This window comes from Chiloscyllium plagiosum, unplaced genomic scaffold (assembly GCF_037043375.1).
Source record: "Chiloscyllium plagiosum isolate Xiang-an unplaced genomic scaffold, Cpla_swu_hap1 HiC_scaffold_3, whole genome shotgun sequence".
NCBI lineage: Eukaryota > Metazoa > Chordata > Chondrichthyes > Orectolobiformes > Hemiscylliidae > Chiloscyllium > Chiloscyllium plagiosum.
This window is the reverse complement of record NW_028270141.1, coordinates 128,867,299-128,880,002: the sequence shown is the minus strand read 5'-3', so window position 1 is coordinate 128,880,002 and position 12,704 is coordinate 128,867,299. Positions and strand designations below refer to the sequence as shown.

Here is a 12,704-nt window from a genome sequence, read left to right as displayed (position 1 = left end):
GAATAAGGGCACAACATTTGCTACCTTCCAGCCTTCCCGAACCTCACCCGTGGCTAACGATGATGTAAAAATATCAGCCGGGGTCCCTGCAATTTCTTCTCTCCTCTGTGGTAGCGTTCTTGGGTATATCTGGCCAGGACCAGAGATTTATCCACCTTCATACACTCTAATACATCCAGCAATCCTCGATTCTGATATGGATTGTCTTCAAGGTATCACTATTAACTTCCCCAAGTTCTCACGTCACCATGTCTTTCTCCACAGTAAACACTGAGGAGAAATATTCATTGAGGACCTCGCCTATCTCCTGCAGTTCTACACATATGTGAGTGGTTGGTTCAGTCTGGGGAAAGTCAGATCAGGATGGGGTGTAGTCACATGGTGGGTTGTTCATTGGATCAGAAGGGCTAGTCTGGTGATGACAGGGTTAATCACCTGGTCAATGGTATAATTGGGTGATGCTGGACAACCAGATCCACACAGAATGGTTGAATAGTGGGTTGTAGTACTGTTGTGTAGCCAGGGAATTTGGTGACATCGGAGGTGGGGGCACAGTGAGAATCAAGTGGGTGAACTGTGTAGAAATTAGAATTAGAAATGTTTTTATTATCCATGAATTATTTCTTGGGCAAACTCAGCGAGTCGGCACAGTGGTTAGCACTGCAGCCTCATAGAGTCAGGGATGCCGGTTTGATTCCTGCCTCAGGCGACTGTCTGTGTGGAGTTTGCACATTCACACCGTGTCTGCGTGGGTTTCCTCCAGGTGCTCTGGTTTCCTCTCACAATCCAAAGTCATGCAGGTTCAGTAAATTGGCCATGCTCAATTTCCCATAGTGTTAGGTGCATTTGTCAGGGGTAAATATAGTCAAGGTTAGAGTGGTGCTGGAAAAGCACAACAGGTCAGGCAGCATCTGAGGAACCGGAAAATCAATGTTTCAGACAAAAGCCCTTCATCTGGAATCATTCCTGAAGGGCTTTTGCCCAAAACGTTGATTTTCCTGCTCCTCGGATGCTGCCTGACCTGTTGTGCTTTTCCAGCACCACTCTAATCTTGACTCTGATCTCCAGCATCTACAGTTCTTACTTTTGCTGAGGGGTAAATATAGAGTGGGGGAATGGGTTTGGGTGAGTTGATCTTCTGAGGGTCAATGTGGACTTGTGGGGCTGAAGGGCCTGTTTTCATACTGTAGGAGTCTAATCAGATCTCTCCAATTCTCCACATCGAATTCAGGGTGAGAGACCCACCCGAAGACTTTAGGACACAAGATTGGATCGGGATTTCTGAGGGACACTGATTCATATCTTTTGGTGTATCCAGCCTCTGACTATCCACAGAAAGGACGAACTGGGCCCATGATCCATCACAAGGTAGTAATGAAATAATATTTCCATATTTAGTCAGCTGTAGTGTTTCTGTATCTGTTTCCTGATCATGTGACATTCATGCCTGCAGCCAAGCCATATTCAAAACCATCACCGCAAAACAGTATAAAGCGATCCATAGTCTCTACTCAAACATCAGATCGACCTGAAGGTGCTGAGAGTCAGTCAGTGCGTTCAAGACCGATTTGAGCAGACACCAAGATGCTGAGACTCTTCTTAACTGTGTCTGTCCTCTTCGGGTATCTGGTTGCTGCGCAGAACGACGTACAAGAAGTGGAAAATTTCTGTGAAGAATTGAACTGTCCTGAACCAGAGGCTGCCATCTTGGAGAATGTAAGTACGATTCAAAGTTTATTGCATTCTATCATTTTTGTACCAGTATAAATTATTTAATGACTGTATCCGATCGCCCACAACCACTCTACCCCTCAACTCTGAAACATGACTGCACTGATATTCATCCTCAGGACAACAGATTGGGCACATAATCTCCAGAGTTTTCAAGACTGCGAGGTCTACTCATTGACATTTTAAAAACACTTAAAGGGCCAGCTAAGGTAGATGTAGAAAGGGTGTTTCTGTTGGCTTGCAGTCTCGGGAATTGGAGAATACAGTCTCAGAATAAGGGAACCAGCCATTTCGGACTGAGATGAGGAGAATCGCTTCACTAAGAGGGCAGTGAAGTTTGGAAACCTTTACCCCTGGGAGCTTGGCCATTGATTATGTTTAAGACATCAAGCAATAGATTTCTAAATAATATCAAGAGAGATAGGGATAGCATTGGAAAGCAGCGATGAGCCTGTTGTGGAATCTCCAGCTTCACTCAGATGATCATCAATCTTTAGACTATTTAGTTGTCGATGATCAACTGGTGAGAATATTCAAGGCTGGGGTAGATAAATCTTTGGGCTCAAAACACATCAGGAGGTATCATAACAAGGTGAGAAACTGGAAGATCAAGTGTAGTCAAAGATCAGCCAAAATCTTACTGCCTTGTTCCTGTTTCTAATATCAGACATTCTTTTGAAATTGGTTATTTTTTGTCCAAATTTCTCAACCAGAAACGAGGACCAAATTCAAGGCCATTGACATTTTCTTGATCTTGTGTACATCTGCAGTAACTGAGTGTGGAAGATTTTCAATAACATTCCATACATTTTATACCAAAGACCCAAGGGAGAAAATGGCCCATTGTGCAAAAAATGACCAAGATGAAAGAGTTGAATGGAAAACAAAATGAATTAAGAAGTGTTGAGACCAAGATCCCAACAACATCTCCCAATTCCCATCAAAACTCAAAGCTTAAATGACACCTTAATGCTCCATCCATAAACCTGGGACAGTCCTCTGAACAAAGTTCTTTTTCAGAGACACTTTACAGTCATAGAGATGTACAGCACGGAAACAGACCCTTTGGTCAAACTCATCCATGTCAACCAGTTATCCTAAACTAATCTAGTCCCATTGGCCTATATCCCTCTAAACTTGAAGTTGGCTCAGTGGCTAGCATTGCTGCCTCACAGCACCAGGGACCCGGGTTCAATTCCAGCCTCGGGCGAGTGTCTGTGTGGAGTTTGCACATTCTCACTGTGTCTGTGTGGGTTTCCTCTGGGTGCTCTGGTTTCCTCCCACAATCCAAAGATGTGCAAGTCAGGTGAATTGGCCATGCTAAATTGCCCATAGGGTTAGGTGCATTAGATAGAGTAGGGGAATGGGTCTGGGTGGGTTAGTCTTTGGAGGATCGGTGTGGACTTGTTGGGCCGAAGGGCCTATTTCCATACTTTAGAGATTCTAATTCTAAACCTTCCCTATTTCCATTCCCATCCAGATGCCTTTTAAAAGCTGTAATTGTGCCGGCCTCCTCCATTCCTGTGGCAGCTCATTGTATACACGTACCACATTCTGTGTGGAAAGGTTGCCCTTTAGGTCCTCATTACATCTTTCCCCTCTCACCCTAAACCTATGCTCTCTATTTCTGGACTCCCCTACCCCAGGGAAAAGAGTTTGTCTATTTATCCTATCCATGCCCCTCATGATTTTACAAACTTCTGTAAGGTCACCCCTAAGCCTCTGGTGCTCCAGGGACAACAGCCCCAGCAGAGTCAGCCTCTCCCTATAGCTCAAATCTTCCACCCCTGGCAACATCTTTGTAAATCATTTTGGAACACGTTCAAATTTCACAACATTCTTCCGTTAGGAAGGAGACCAGAATTGCACGCAATATTCCAAAAGTGGCTGAGCCAATGTTCTCTATAGCTTCAACATGACCTCCCAACTCCTATACTCAATGTTCTGACCAATAAATGAAAGCATAGCAAACTCATTTTTCACTACTGTATCTACCCGCGACTCTACTTTCAAGGAGCTATGAACCTACACTCCAAGGTTTTTTTTCAGCAACACTTGCTAGGACCGTTCTATTAAGAGTATAAATCCTGCTGTGATTTGTTTAATCAAAATGTAGTGCCTCACATTTATCTAAATTAACTCCATCTGCCATGCCTCAGCCCATTGGCTCATTTGGTCAGGATCATGTTGTACTCCAAGGTAACTTCGCTGCCCACTACACCTCCAATTTTGTTGTCATCTGCAAATTTACCAAGTATACCTACTTGTTCACATCCAAATCATTTATGTAAATGACAAAAAGTAGAGGACCCAGCACCGATCCTTGTGGCACTCCACTGGTCACAGGCCTCCAGTCTGAAAGGCAACCCTCCACCACCACCCTCTGTCTTCTATCTTTGAGCCAGTTCTGTATCCAAATGGCTAGTTCTCCCTGAATTCCGTGAGATCTAACCTTGCTAACCAGTCTTCCATGAGGAACCTTGTCAAATGCCTTACTGAAGTCCATATCGATCATGGCCACCACTCTGCCCTTATCAATCTTGTTACTTCTTCAAAAAACTCAATCAAGTTCGTGAGACACGATTTCCCACACATCATATGTTAATAAATGTTATTTTCTTGTTTTAGGGTTATGAAGAAGCAGAATTTAAGCCTGTCCCCTGGGTTGAAACAGAAATAGACGGAATGGATATCAATAATGCGGTGGAGGCCGGCCTCAAAAGAGTTTTTGAATATTCACAGTTCCACAATGATGCAGGTAATTTTCCTGTTCCTTCACTGTAACATTGGAATTGAAAACAACCCTTTAATATTTGACCTGGCTTATTTGAAACTTTCTGTATGTAGATACACACTGACCAAAGGATTCCAGCTTGCTGATCTTCGTGGTCGTTCCAGGATTCTGTCCATTGTGCCCTCAATTACTAACCTATTGGAATCTGTGGAAGCTGTCCATATATGGGTACAGTGAGATGCCAAGCACACTTTCTCATTCCAATCATGATCTCTGATTTGTCTTTGGACATGGCGACCTTATCCAGCCCAGAGCTCGGTGGGGTAAAGTAAGGTTTTCTAATCTCAGGGACAAAAGTCAAGGCAATAGGGCAGAGGGGTGACCTGGAAAAAGGTAAGTCAAGTGACATAGGAAGAGACAGAGAGTTTCATGGGGATAGCGTATCGGTGAGTAAGGTTGAAACTTTATTGCTGGAACAGCACAGCAGGTCAGGCAGCATCCAGGGAACAGGAGATTCGACGTTTCGGGCACAGGCCCTTCTTCAGGAAAGGCCTGTGCCTGAAACGTCGAATCTCCTGTTCCCTGGATGCTGCCTGACCTGCTGTGCTGTTCCAGCAATAAAGTTTCAACTTTGATCTCCAGCATCTGCAGACCTCACTTTCTCCTATCGGTAAGGTCAATGTAAAGATTATCAGTAAATAAATTGTAATACTTCAGGTAAACAGGTTACATAAATAGATAAAAGGAAAATAGATCCAGTACCCAGAGATATTCTTACAAAGTCACCAATGTTTGGAAATAAATATTCCAGGATAGAAACATTTCAAGACCAATAGAATAGAAAAGGTGGAGAAGTCGGTTCTGAAATTGAAGGATGACAATCAGCAGTGATGGGAAAGAAACCTGGTTCAGAATTTCAAGAATTTTAATCAGTACAGATGGAGATTAGGAAGAACAAATGCTGTGGGAATACTTCATATACTTTTACTTTGTATACTCATATACTTTTAATCATATCCTTACAGTTTGGTGCAAAACTGAGGAAACAATAATTGGAAGTGAATGACAGAATTAGAATAAAAGAATAGGTTGGTAAGATTCCAAATAACAACAGTAAACCTGAGAGTTGAGAGTATTTCAGAAACAATTCTGATGACCAAAAGAAAAACATGAAAAAAAGACAATGAATTAACGTTTGTAGAAATATAAAGATGAGCTCAAATATACATTGCCTCTATCATTTCCTATTGATGATAGTTCTACTGTGAGGAACATTCAAGGCAAACGGGAAAATACATTTTGCCTCAGCCTTCAATGTAGAAGATATAAGTTGCATGTCAGAAACACAGGGAAACCAAACAAACTTGAAAAAAACTTACATAATTCATCTGAGATGACAAAAAGATTGGGTGAAATTTAAGGGTCCAAAAATTGACAAATCTAATAGCTAAATCTTGGGGTTCTGAAAAATGGAATTGTGAGGTCTAATTTTCCAAATCTCTCCAGATGCTAAAATATAGTAAAAGAGTCATAGCCATATAGCACAGAAACGTACCCTTCGGTCCAAATCATCCATGCTGATCATGTTTCCCAAAGTAAACTAGTCCCACTTGCCCGTGTTTGGCCCATATTCCTTGAAACCTTTCCTATTCATCGACTTGCTCAAATGTCTTTTAAATGTTTTAACTGTACCTGCATCTGCCACTGCCTCTGGCAGTTTATTCCACATAAGAAACATCATTGACCCTCAGGTCCCTTTTAAATGTTTCTCCTCTCACATTAAAACTAATGCCCTCTATGTTTGAAGTCACCCACCCCAGAGTTATTTGTTATTTGTCTTATCTATGTCCCTCATGATCTTGTAAGACTCTATAAAGTTACCAAGCAACCCCCGCCACACCAGTGAAAAAAGTCCCAGCCTATCCTGCCTCTCCTGATAACTCAAAGCCTCCAGACCCAGCAATATTCTGGCAAACCTTTTCTGAACCTTCTCCAATTTAATAATATCTCTCCTTTAGCAGTGCAACAAAGACTGTATACATGATTCCAAAACTGACTTCACCAGTATCCTGTACAGTCACAACATGACGTCCCAATTCCTTTCCTCAATGATCTAGGTAATGAAAGCAAGAGGTTTTTGAGGGTAAAAGGGAATCAGTACCAATAGAATGCTTAAAGTTCTAAAATGTTTTGATGAGGTTGTTCATAAAAAACTAATTTGACAGTAAGTATTGGAGGTAAAATATTGGCAAGAAAGAGTATTGGCGAATGAAGGATAAAAGGAAGTAGAAATGAAAGTAGCATTTTCATGATGGCAAGCATAATTAATGGATGCTCTGGATATAAGTGCTGAGGCCCCAGATGTTAGAAGAGGGTGATCCCATGACAAGATCCAAGTTGCTGATGACACTTGAGAGGGTGAATTCTGAGAAACTGTCTGTCTTGGCTGGAGAATCTGGAGATGCAGGCCTGGATTTTCATCTGAAAATGGAAAGTGAGAGTTGTCTTCCCTGCGCTTGGAGGAAATGACAAGGAAGACACTCAGAATGTCAGCTGTGGGCTGCGGCCAGGCCATGAACCTGGGAAAAAGTTTGGAGGCAGCCTTTTCATCCCAGTTCTAATAAAAACAGAAAAACCCTACAGTCTTTGTCCCAAACCCATTCCGTCATCCCCACCCCAACCTTCCATCCATGCCACAAACAACCCCTAGTTTCTTGTATGCCCAGGTCAATGTATGCCCCTCAAACTCCATAGACCCTCAAGTCCCCAATGCTAGGGAGCACCACTGCCTATTTGCCCACGGTACACTGTACAGAAGCAATGAACCACATATTGACAGCAGGATTTATGAAAATTTTTTTAGAAGTTCATTCTTTCATAACTTTCCACTCCATTAAAATTAACCTCTTTTTACGGCGGGATATAAATGTTGGCAATCATCAAAACTCATTGCAGCTTTAACTGCAGAAACCACAAACACTTAAACTCTTAACCTCGATTAAATAAATATTGTGAAGGTGACAATAGTACTCACAGTCACAGCTGTCAATCAGGCGGAGAAGTCAATGTTTCAGGTGTAACCCTTCTTCAGTCCTGATGATGTCTGGCTTGCTGTGCTCTTTCAGCCTCCTGCTTGTTCATCTTGGATTCCTGCATTTGCTGTTTTTTTTTGTCTCTAACCAGAGCTGTCAATCAAGCAGGGCTACAGGTATTTCAAGAGAATGATAGATGTGTGGGGTGTTAACCAGTCCATCATGCCTCCCCCATTTGTAACTTTTAAATCACGACCGGCAATGCCCCTAATTATCACCTTGTCAAACACTGCAACTGTGTTCCCTTTTGTCTGCAGAAACAATTGTTCCTCTCGAGGCCCCTTGGGGAATCATTGGATACATAAAAGATGGCAAAATACAAGATAACTTCAAAATATTTGCTATATTAACTCCTCAAGTCACAAGTACACCTCAGCCAAAAGATCCATTGGTTCAAATCGGAGCAAAAACTCATGATTGGCTCTATATCAGGTGAGTATGATGTGTCACAAAATGACTTAAAATGCTTTTTCTGTGTCTCCTGAAGCAAAGGATTTATATTGTGACAGTGTCTCTACTGGTAGTCCATGTTCAGTGAACATTTTAAGTAATTCTTCTACAACCCTTCTCGTTGTGATATTGTGTAATGGGACTGCCTCAGGAAATCTAGTCGATATATCCATTATTGTTAATAAGTACTTCTTCCCACTTTTTGTTTGAGGTAGGGGACTTACATAATCAATCAAGACTCTTGTGAAAGGTTCCTCAAATGCTGGAATAGGAATTAAAGGTACAGGTTTTATTACTGCCTGCGGTTTCCGATGAGCTGACATGTATGACATGCCTGGCAAAATTCAACTCCATCTTTGTGTAGTCCAGGCCAGTAAAAATCTTTGTATTTTAGCCTGTGTTTTCCTCATTCCGATATGACCTCCAAGTGCTAGCTCATGTGCCACTCCAACACCTCCTATATTCTACTGGCAAAACAATCTGATGAACATCTGCCTATTTCTCATCTGCTTGAATGTCTGATCGTCTCCATTTCCTCATTAAGGCATCATTTTTCAGGTAATATTGCACAGGGATACATTCACTCTCCTTCCATGTATATGCCTTTTGATACAACTGCTTTAAATTCTCACCTTTCTGCTGTAACTCAATAAGCTTCGCAGATCGAAAGATACTTGCATTTTTAACAATTGGCTCCTGCTCTGTCCCACTTATCTGATCAAAAACAGTCTTGGATAATGCCTCCTTATCTGTGCCTTTTGATCTCTCCTGCTTCAGCTTGTGTCTCTGTGATCTCATTAAGACACAATCTGGGAAGATTCCTGGATAAACATCCTGCATTGCTTCAGTTGCCTGCGCCTCCACTGGCTTTTCAACTAGATTAGAGCTGGTATCGGTGTATCAGCTCTATCATTTGCAATGATAAGTTGTATTCCTGGAGCTGAGAGTTTGACCTGTACTCCTACCACAAATTCTCCACTCTTCTCCAGACACTCAAGCCTCACTTTACATAGCTGAACACTTTTTGTCTCATCATCATTAGGCATCTGGATGGGTATATAAATAGGAAGGGTTCAGAGGGATATGGGCCAACTCCTGACAAATGGGATCACATTAGGATATCTGGTTGGCATGGACAAGTTAGACCAAAAGCTGTTTTCATGCTGTCCATCTCTATGACTGTGTAGTTTTCTTGATTTATATCATCTGTTTGCAAAAGCTAAACTTTTGCCATCAGTTTTTTTTGCCTGGATTATTTGATAAGTTTAATTTTCTCACTGTGTTGATCTCTATGAGTATTGTACCAAAGTCTTTTACATTAAGTGCATCACTTCTTTTACCCACGTGACTCAAAATCAGGTCAGACTGTGATTAATGGGCTGCTCACATCAGGTGCAAATGCTGATTAACACAAACCTTTTACGGAGTTGACACACGTCACAAAACCTTCACTTCCTACTTCGGAGAACATGGCAATACCTCCCCATTCAACTGAGCCTGTTCATCTGAAGGTGGGCTTCTCTTCTTTCTGTCATTCTCACAAATATCTCACTTGGTGGTGTTTGGAAGAACACTTTCACTCTCTTTGATCAGAGCCCCACCCAAACTACATCATTTCCCTGTGATATCTGATGTTCTATTCTATTACAGTTATTTCAAGTGGGAGCTGAATAGCCTGCTGTTGTTCTTCTTTTCAATGGCCTTATGCTCCAAAGTAAACTGACATTTACTTCACTCTGTTGCAGGGCTTTTGATGAAAAAGATGGCAGTAATCTTAGCAGCCAAGCATACGGAGATCGTGTGCATCAATTGAAGAAGGACTTGGAAGCTGACAACAAATCCTTTGATAGCAGTTTCTTTTCCCTCTGTTGGTTTAACAAACGTGGGCTAATGGAAGTTGCCTTTCAAAAGAAAAGTTAAAACTTTTCTAAACATTTCAGACATCAAACAGTGAGCTGTGCTTAATACTATTCTATGTTTCTAAGCTTTTTTGATCTCCCATCTGGTACACATTGGATTTCACTCTGTGCATGGGCCAGTATTTGCAGTATCGAACAGTTCCCCAATCTCTTCTCCTCAGAGCCCTATGGTCCTCTTCATAAACACTGCCCTTCACCAGCAGTGAGAAAGTTTTGTCTCCAACTCACAGTGCCTCATTTTGGCATGAGCTTACTTCAGCTCTGTTCACTAAAACAGTCAGGTATTTTTTGCCTTTTCTGATTCTGTTGGACATTCAGTTTTCAAACATTTTTGGTCAATTACTTTCCGAAGCTCCTCTTGCATGTATTCAATTCAAAGTGTCAACACATAATCCTGGGTAGGTAGTTCTTTAGTTCTTCGCTCTCACTAGGAACTGCAGTCCTGTCATTTCCCAGTTAAAAGAAATTGCAGAGAGCACAAAGGGAAGGAAGTGATGGTAAATATTTATAAAACAATGGCTTGGCTTCAAATGGAGGACTGGATTCATTTCTGATACCTGGATCTTAGGGAGAGGGGAAAGACTTTAGTGACTCCTCTGGTGATTTGATCTTAAAGTCTCACACACACATCGGATTAATCCCAATTGTTCACAGGTAGTAGACTCTGCGCTGGGTAACAGGGATTCAGCTATCTACTAATTTCCCTTTTCTATAAAGTTACTTTAAATAAATTGGGTACAAACTGAGGTCAAGAAGTTTCTGGTGATAGGATAAGTTCCAAAATGTTCTCTCTTCACACAGCAATGGATTATATTTGCTTACTCCAGTCATGCTCATCAGAATGTTTAAAGTTGATAACAGAACAGTGTATTGTTGCAGAGCACAAAGTACTGAAGTAATTACGTGTGAAATCATGACACTTTTCAGATGTGAGATTGGATTTGGGGTCTCTACCTCTCTATTAGTTTCAGATTGAACTATTTACTTACAAGGGAATGCTTAAATTGTAACGATGCAGAGGATTTTTTAGCACAGCTTGAAAATTTCAATCTCTGTGTGCCTTCTGTACAGTGAAATTACAATTGGACAAATATAACTGTATCAACCATAGATGGTGCCCAGTCAGAGGGCAACATATTCACTGGAGGCACCTGCCAATGGGGCATTGAATCTGTTTGAGACTCCAATATGAAGCACTTTAAAATTGGTCCAAATCATTATCCAGATACTGGAGATGAAATACAATTCTGACTTCCTCAAAAATATCTTCGCATATTGAGCACAGACAAACTGAATCCGTGATTCTGAGAAGGTTTTATTCCTGTTTAAAATGACACATTCACAGGTTTCTTTTATGGAGTAAATAAGCCATTATTTTCTCGCCTTTGCTTATCTGATGTTTTTCTAATTGCTGGGAATGTATAATCACTGTGAAATAAAGGGTGATGCATGACAACACTTTGTTTGTGGGTGTGGACGTTGACTATAAGGCTGGCCACAGTGTTAATTTGGGGAAGGCCCATGCATACATACTCACAAGGTAGGAGTAGTGCAGGCCAATCAGATCCTTGAGTCGGATCCATCAGTTAATCAAATCATGCAGCGGATGGATCGTCACCATCTGGTGGAAGATCCATTTACTGTCTTTGCTGTATAACAAAACAGTGAAGCAATAAGGAAAATAAAACAATACCAACTTTGCCAAACCATAGATGCCCAATCCCTCAATACCTCCAGTCCCCACCAGGATGGTCTGACGGCTCTTGGCTTTGTCCTAGACTAGAGGCCTGCACACTCCCTATCCACCACCACACTCCTCTGCCTGGCTAAATCTGTTCTCTCTCTGAACAATTTCTCCTTTAATTCACCTCACTTCGGCCAAGTCAAAGGAGTGGCGATGGACACCTGCATGAGCCCCAGTTCTGTCTGTCTCTTTATGGAGTATGTGGAACAATCCTTGTTCCAGTCCTACACAGATACCCTCCCACAATTCTTTACTTCGACAACTGTTTGGGCGCTGCCTTTTGCTCCCACTCGGACCTTGAAGAAAATTGTGCATTTTGACTCCAACTTCCACCCTTCTATAACTTTCACACTGTCCATTTCCAACACTTCCATTCCTTACCTTGACCTTCCAAAGCAGCGCTGCTGACATGGCTTCCTTCTTCCATAACTATGGTTTCCTGCCACTGTGGTTGACAGGGCCCTCAGCCACATCTGACCATGACCTGTGGTTCTGCCCTTTCCCCTCCCATCGCTCACAACAGCGTGATCTCATCTCCCTTGCCCTCACTTTTCATCTCACCAGTCACACTGCATTCAAAGGGCCATTCTCCAACATTTCAGACAATACCAGCAGAAAGGCACCACCAAACACATCTTCCCCTCACTCCCACTGTCTGCATTTCACAGGGATAATTCCCTCCAGGACATCCTAGCCCATTCCTCGATCACCAACACCCCTCTCCTTTCCAGGGCATCTTCCCAGGTAACTGCAGAAGGTGCAATACCTGCCCCTTCCCCTCCTCCCTGCTCACCATCCAAGGGCCTAAATACTCTTTCCAGCTGAAGCGGCATTTCAGTACTCCAGAAAAGGCCTCACCAAGTCTCATACAACTTCAAAATGACTTCCCAATTCCGAGACTCAAAGGTCTGAGCAATGAAGGCAAGTGTGCCAAACACCTTCTTAACCATCCTATCCATAAATCATGCAAAGTTCAAAGAATATGCACCTGAACCCTTAGGTCTCTGTTCTACAAAGTTACCTTAGGCCCGACT

The 12,704-nt window shown here is 42.1% G+C and overlaps 1 protein-coding gene across 1 annotated transcript; it reads left to right on the top strand.

The window, feature by feature from the left end:
- Positions 1–1,544: 1,544 nt before the first annotated feature.
- On the top strand, positions 1,545–11,382 carry LOC122547024 (heme-binding protein 2-like). The gene is made up of 4 exons (XM_043685622.2): positions 1,545–1,716; positions 4,360–4,489; positions 7,815–7,989; positions 9,753–11,382. Exons 1-4 carry the CDS (start codon positions 1,585–1,587, stop codon positions 9,925–9,927), a joined length of 612 nt encoding a protein of 203 aa, XP_043541557.2. The 5' UTR covers positions 1,545–1,584; the 3' UTR covers positions 9,928–11,382.
- Positions 11,383–12,704: the final 1,322 nt, after the last annotated feature.

Coding starts and splice junctions, on each gene's coding strand:
- LOC122547024 (XM_043685622.2), top strand. CDS start 1,585: ATGCTGAGACTCTTCTTAACTGTGTCTGTCCTCTTCGGGTATCTGGTT. Junction 1,717..4,359: donor AGGCTGCCATCTTGGAGAAT/GTAAGTACGATT, acceptor TTCTTGTTTTAG/GGTTATGAAGAAGCAGAATT. Junction 7,990..9,752: donor CATGATTGGCTCTATATCAG/GTGAGTATGATG, acceptor ACTCTGTTGCAG/GGCTTTTGATGAAAAAGATG.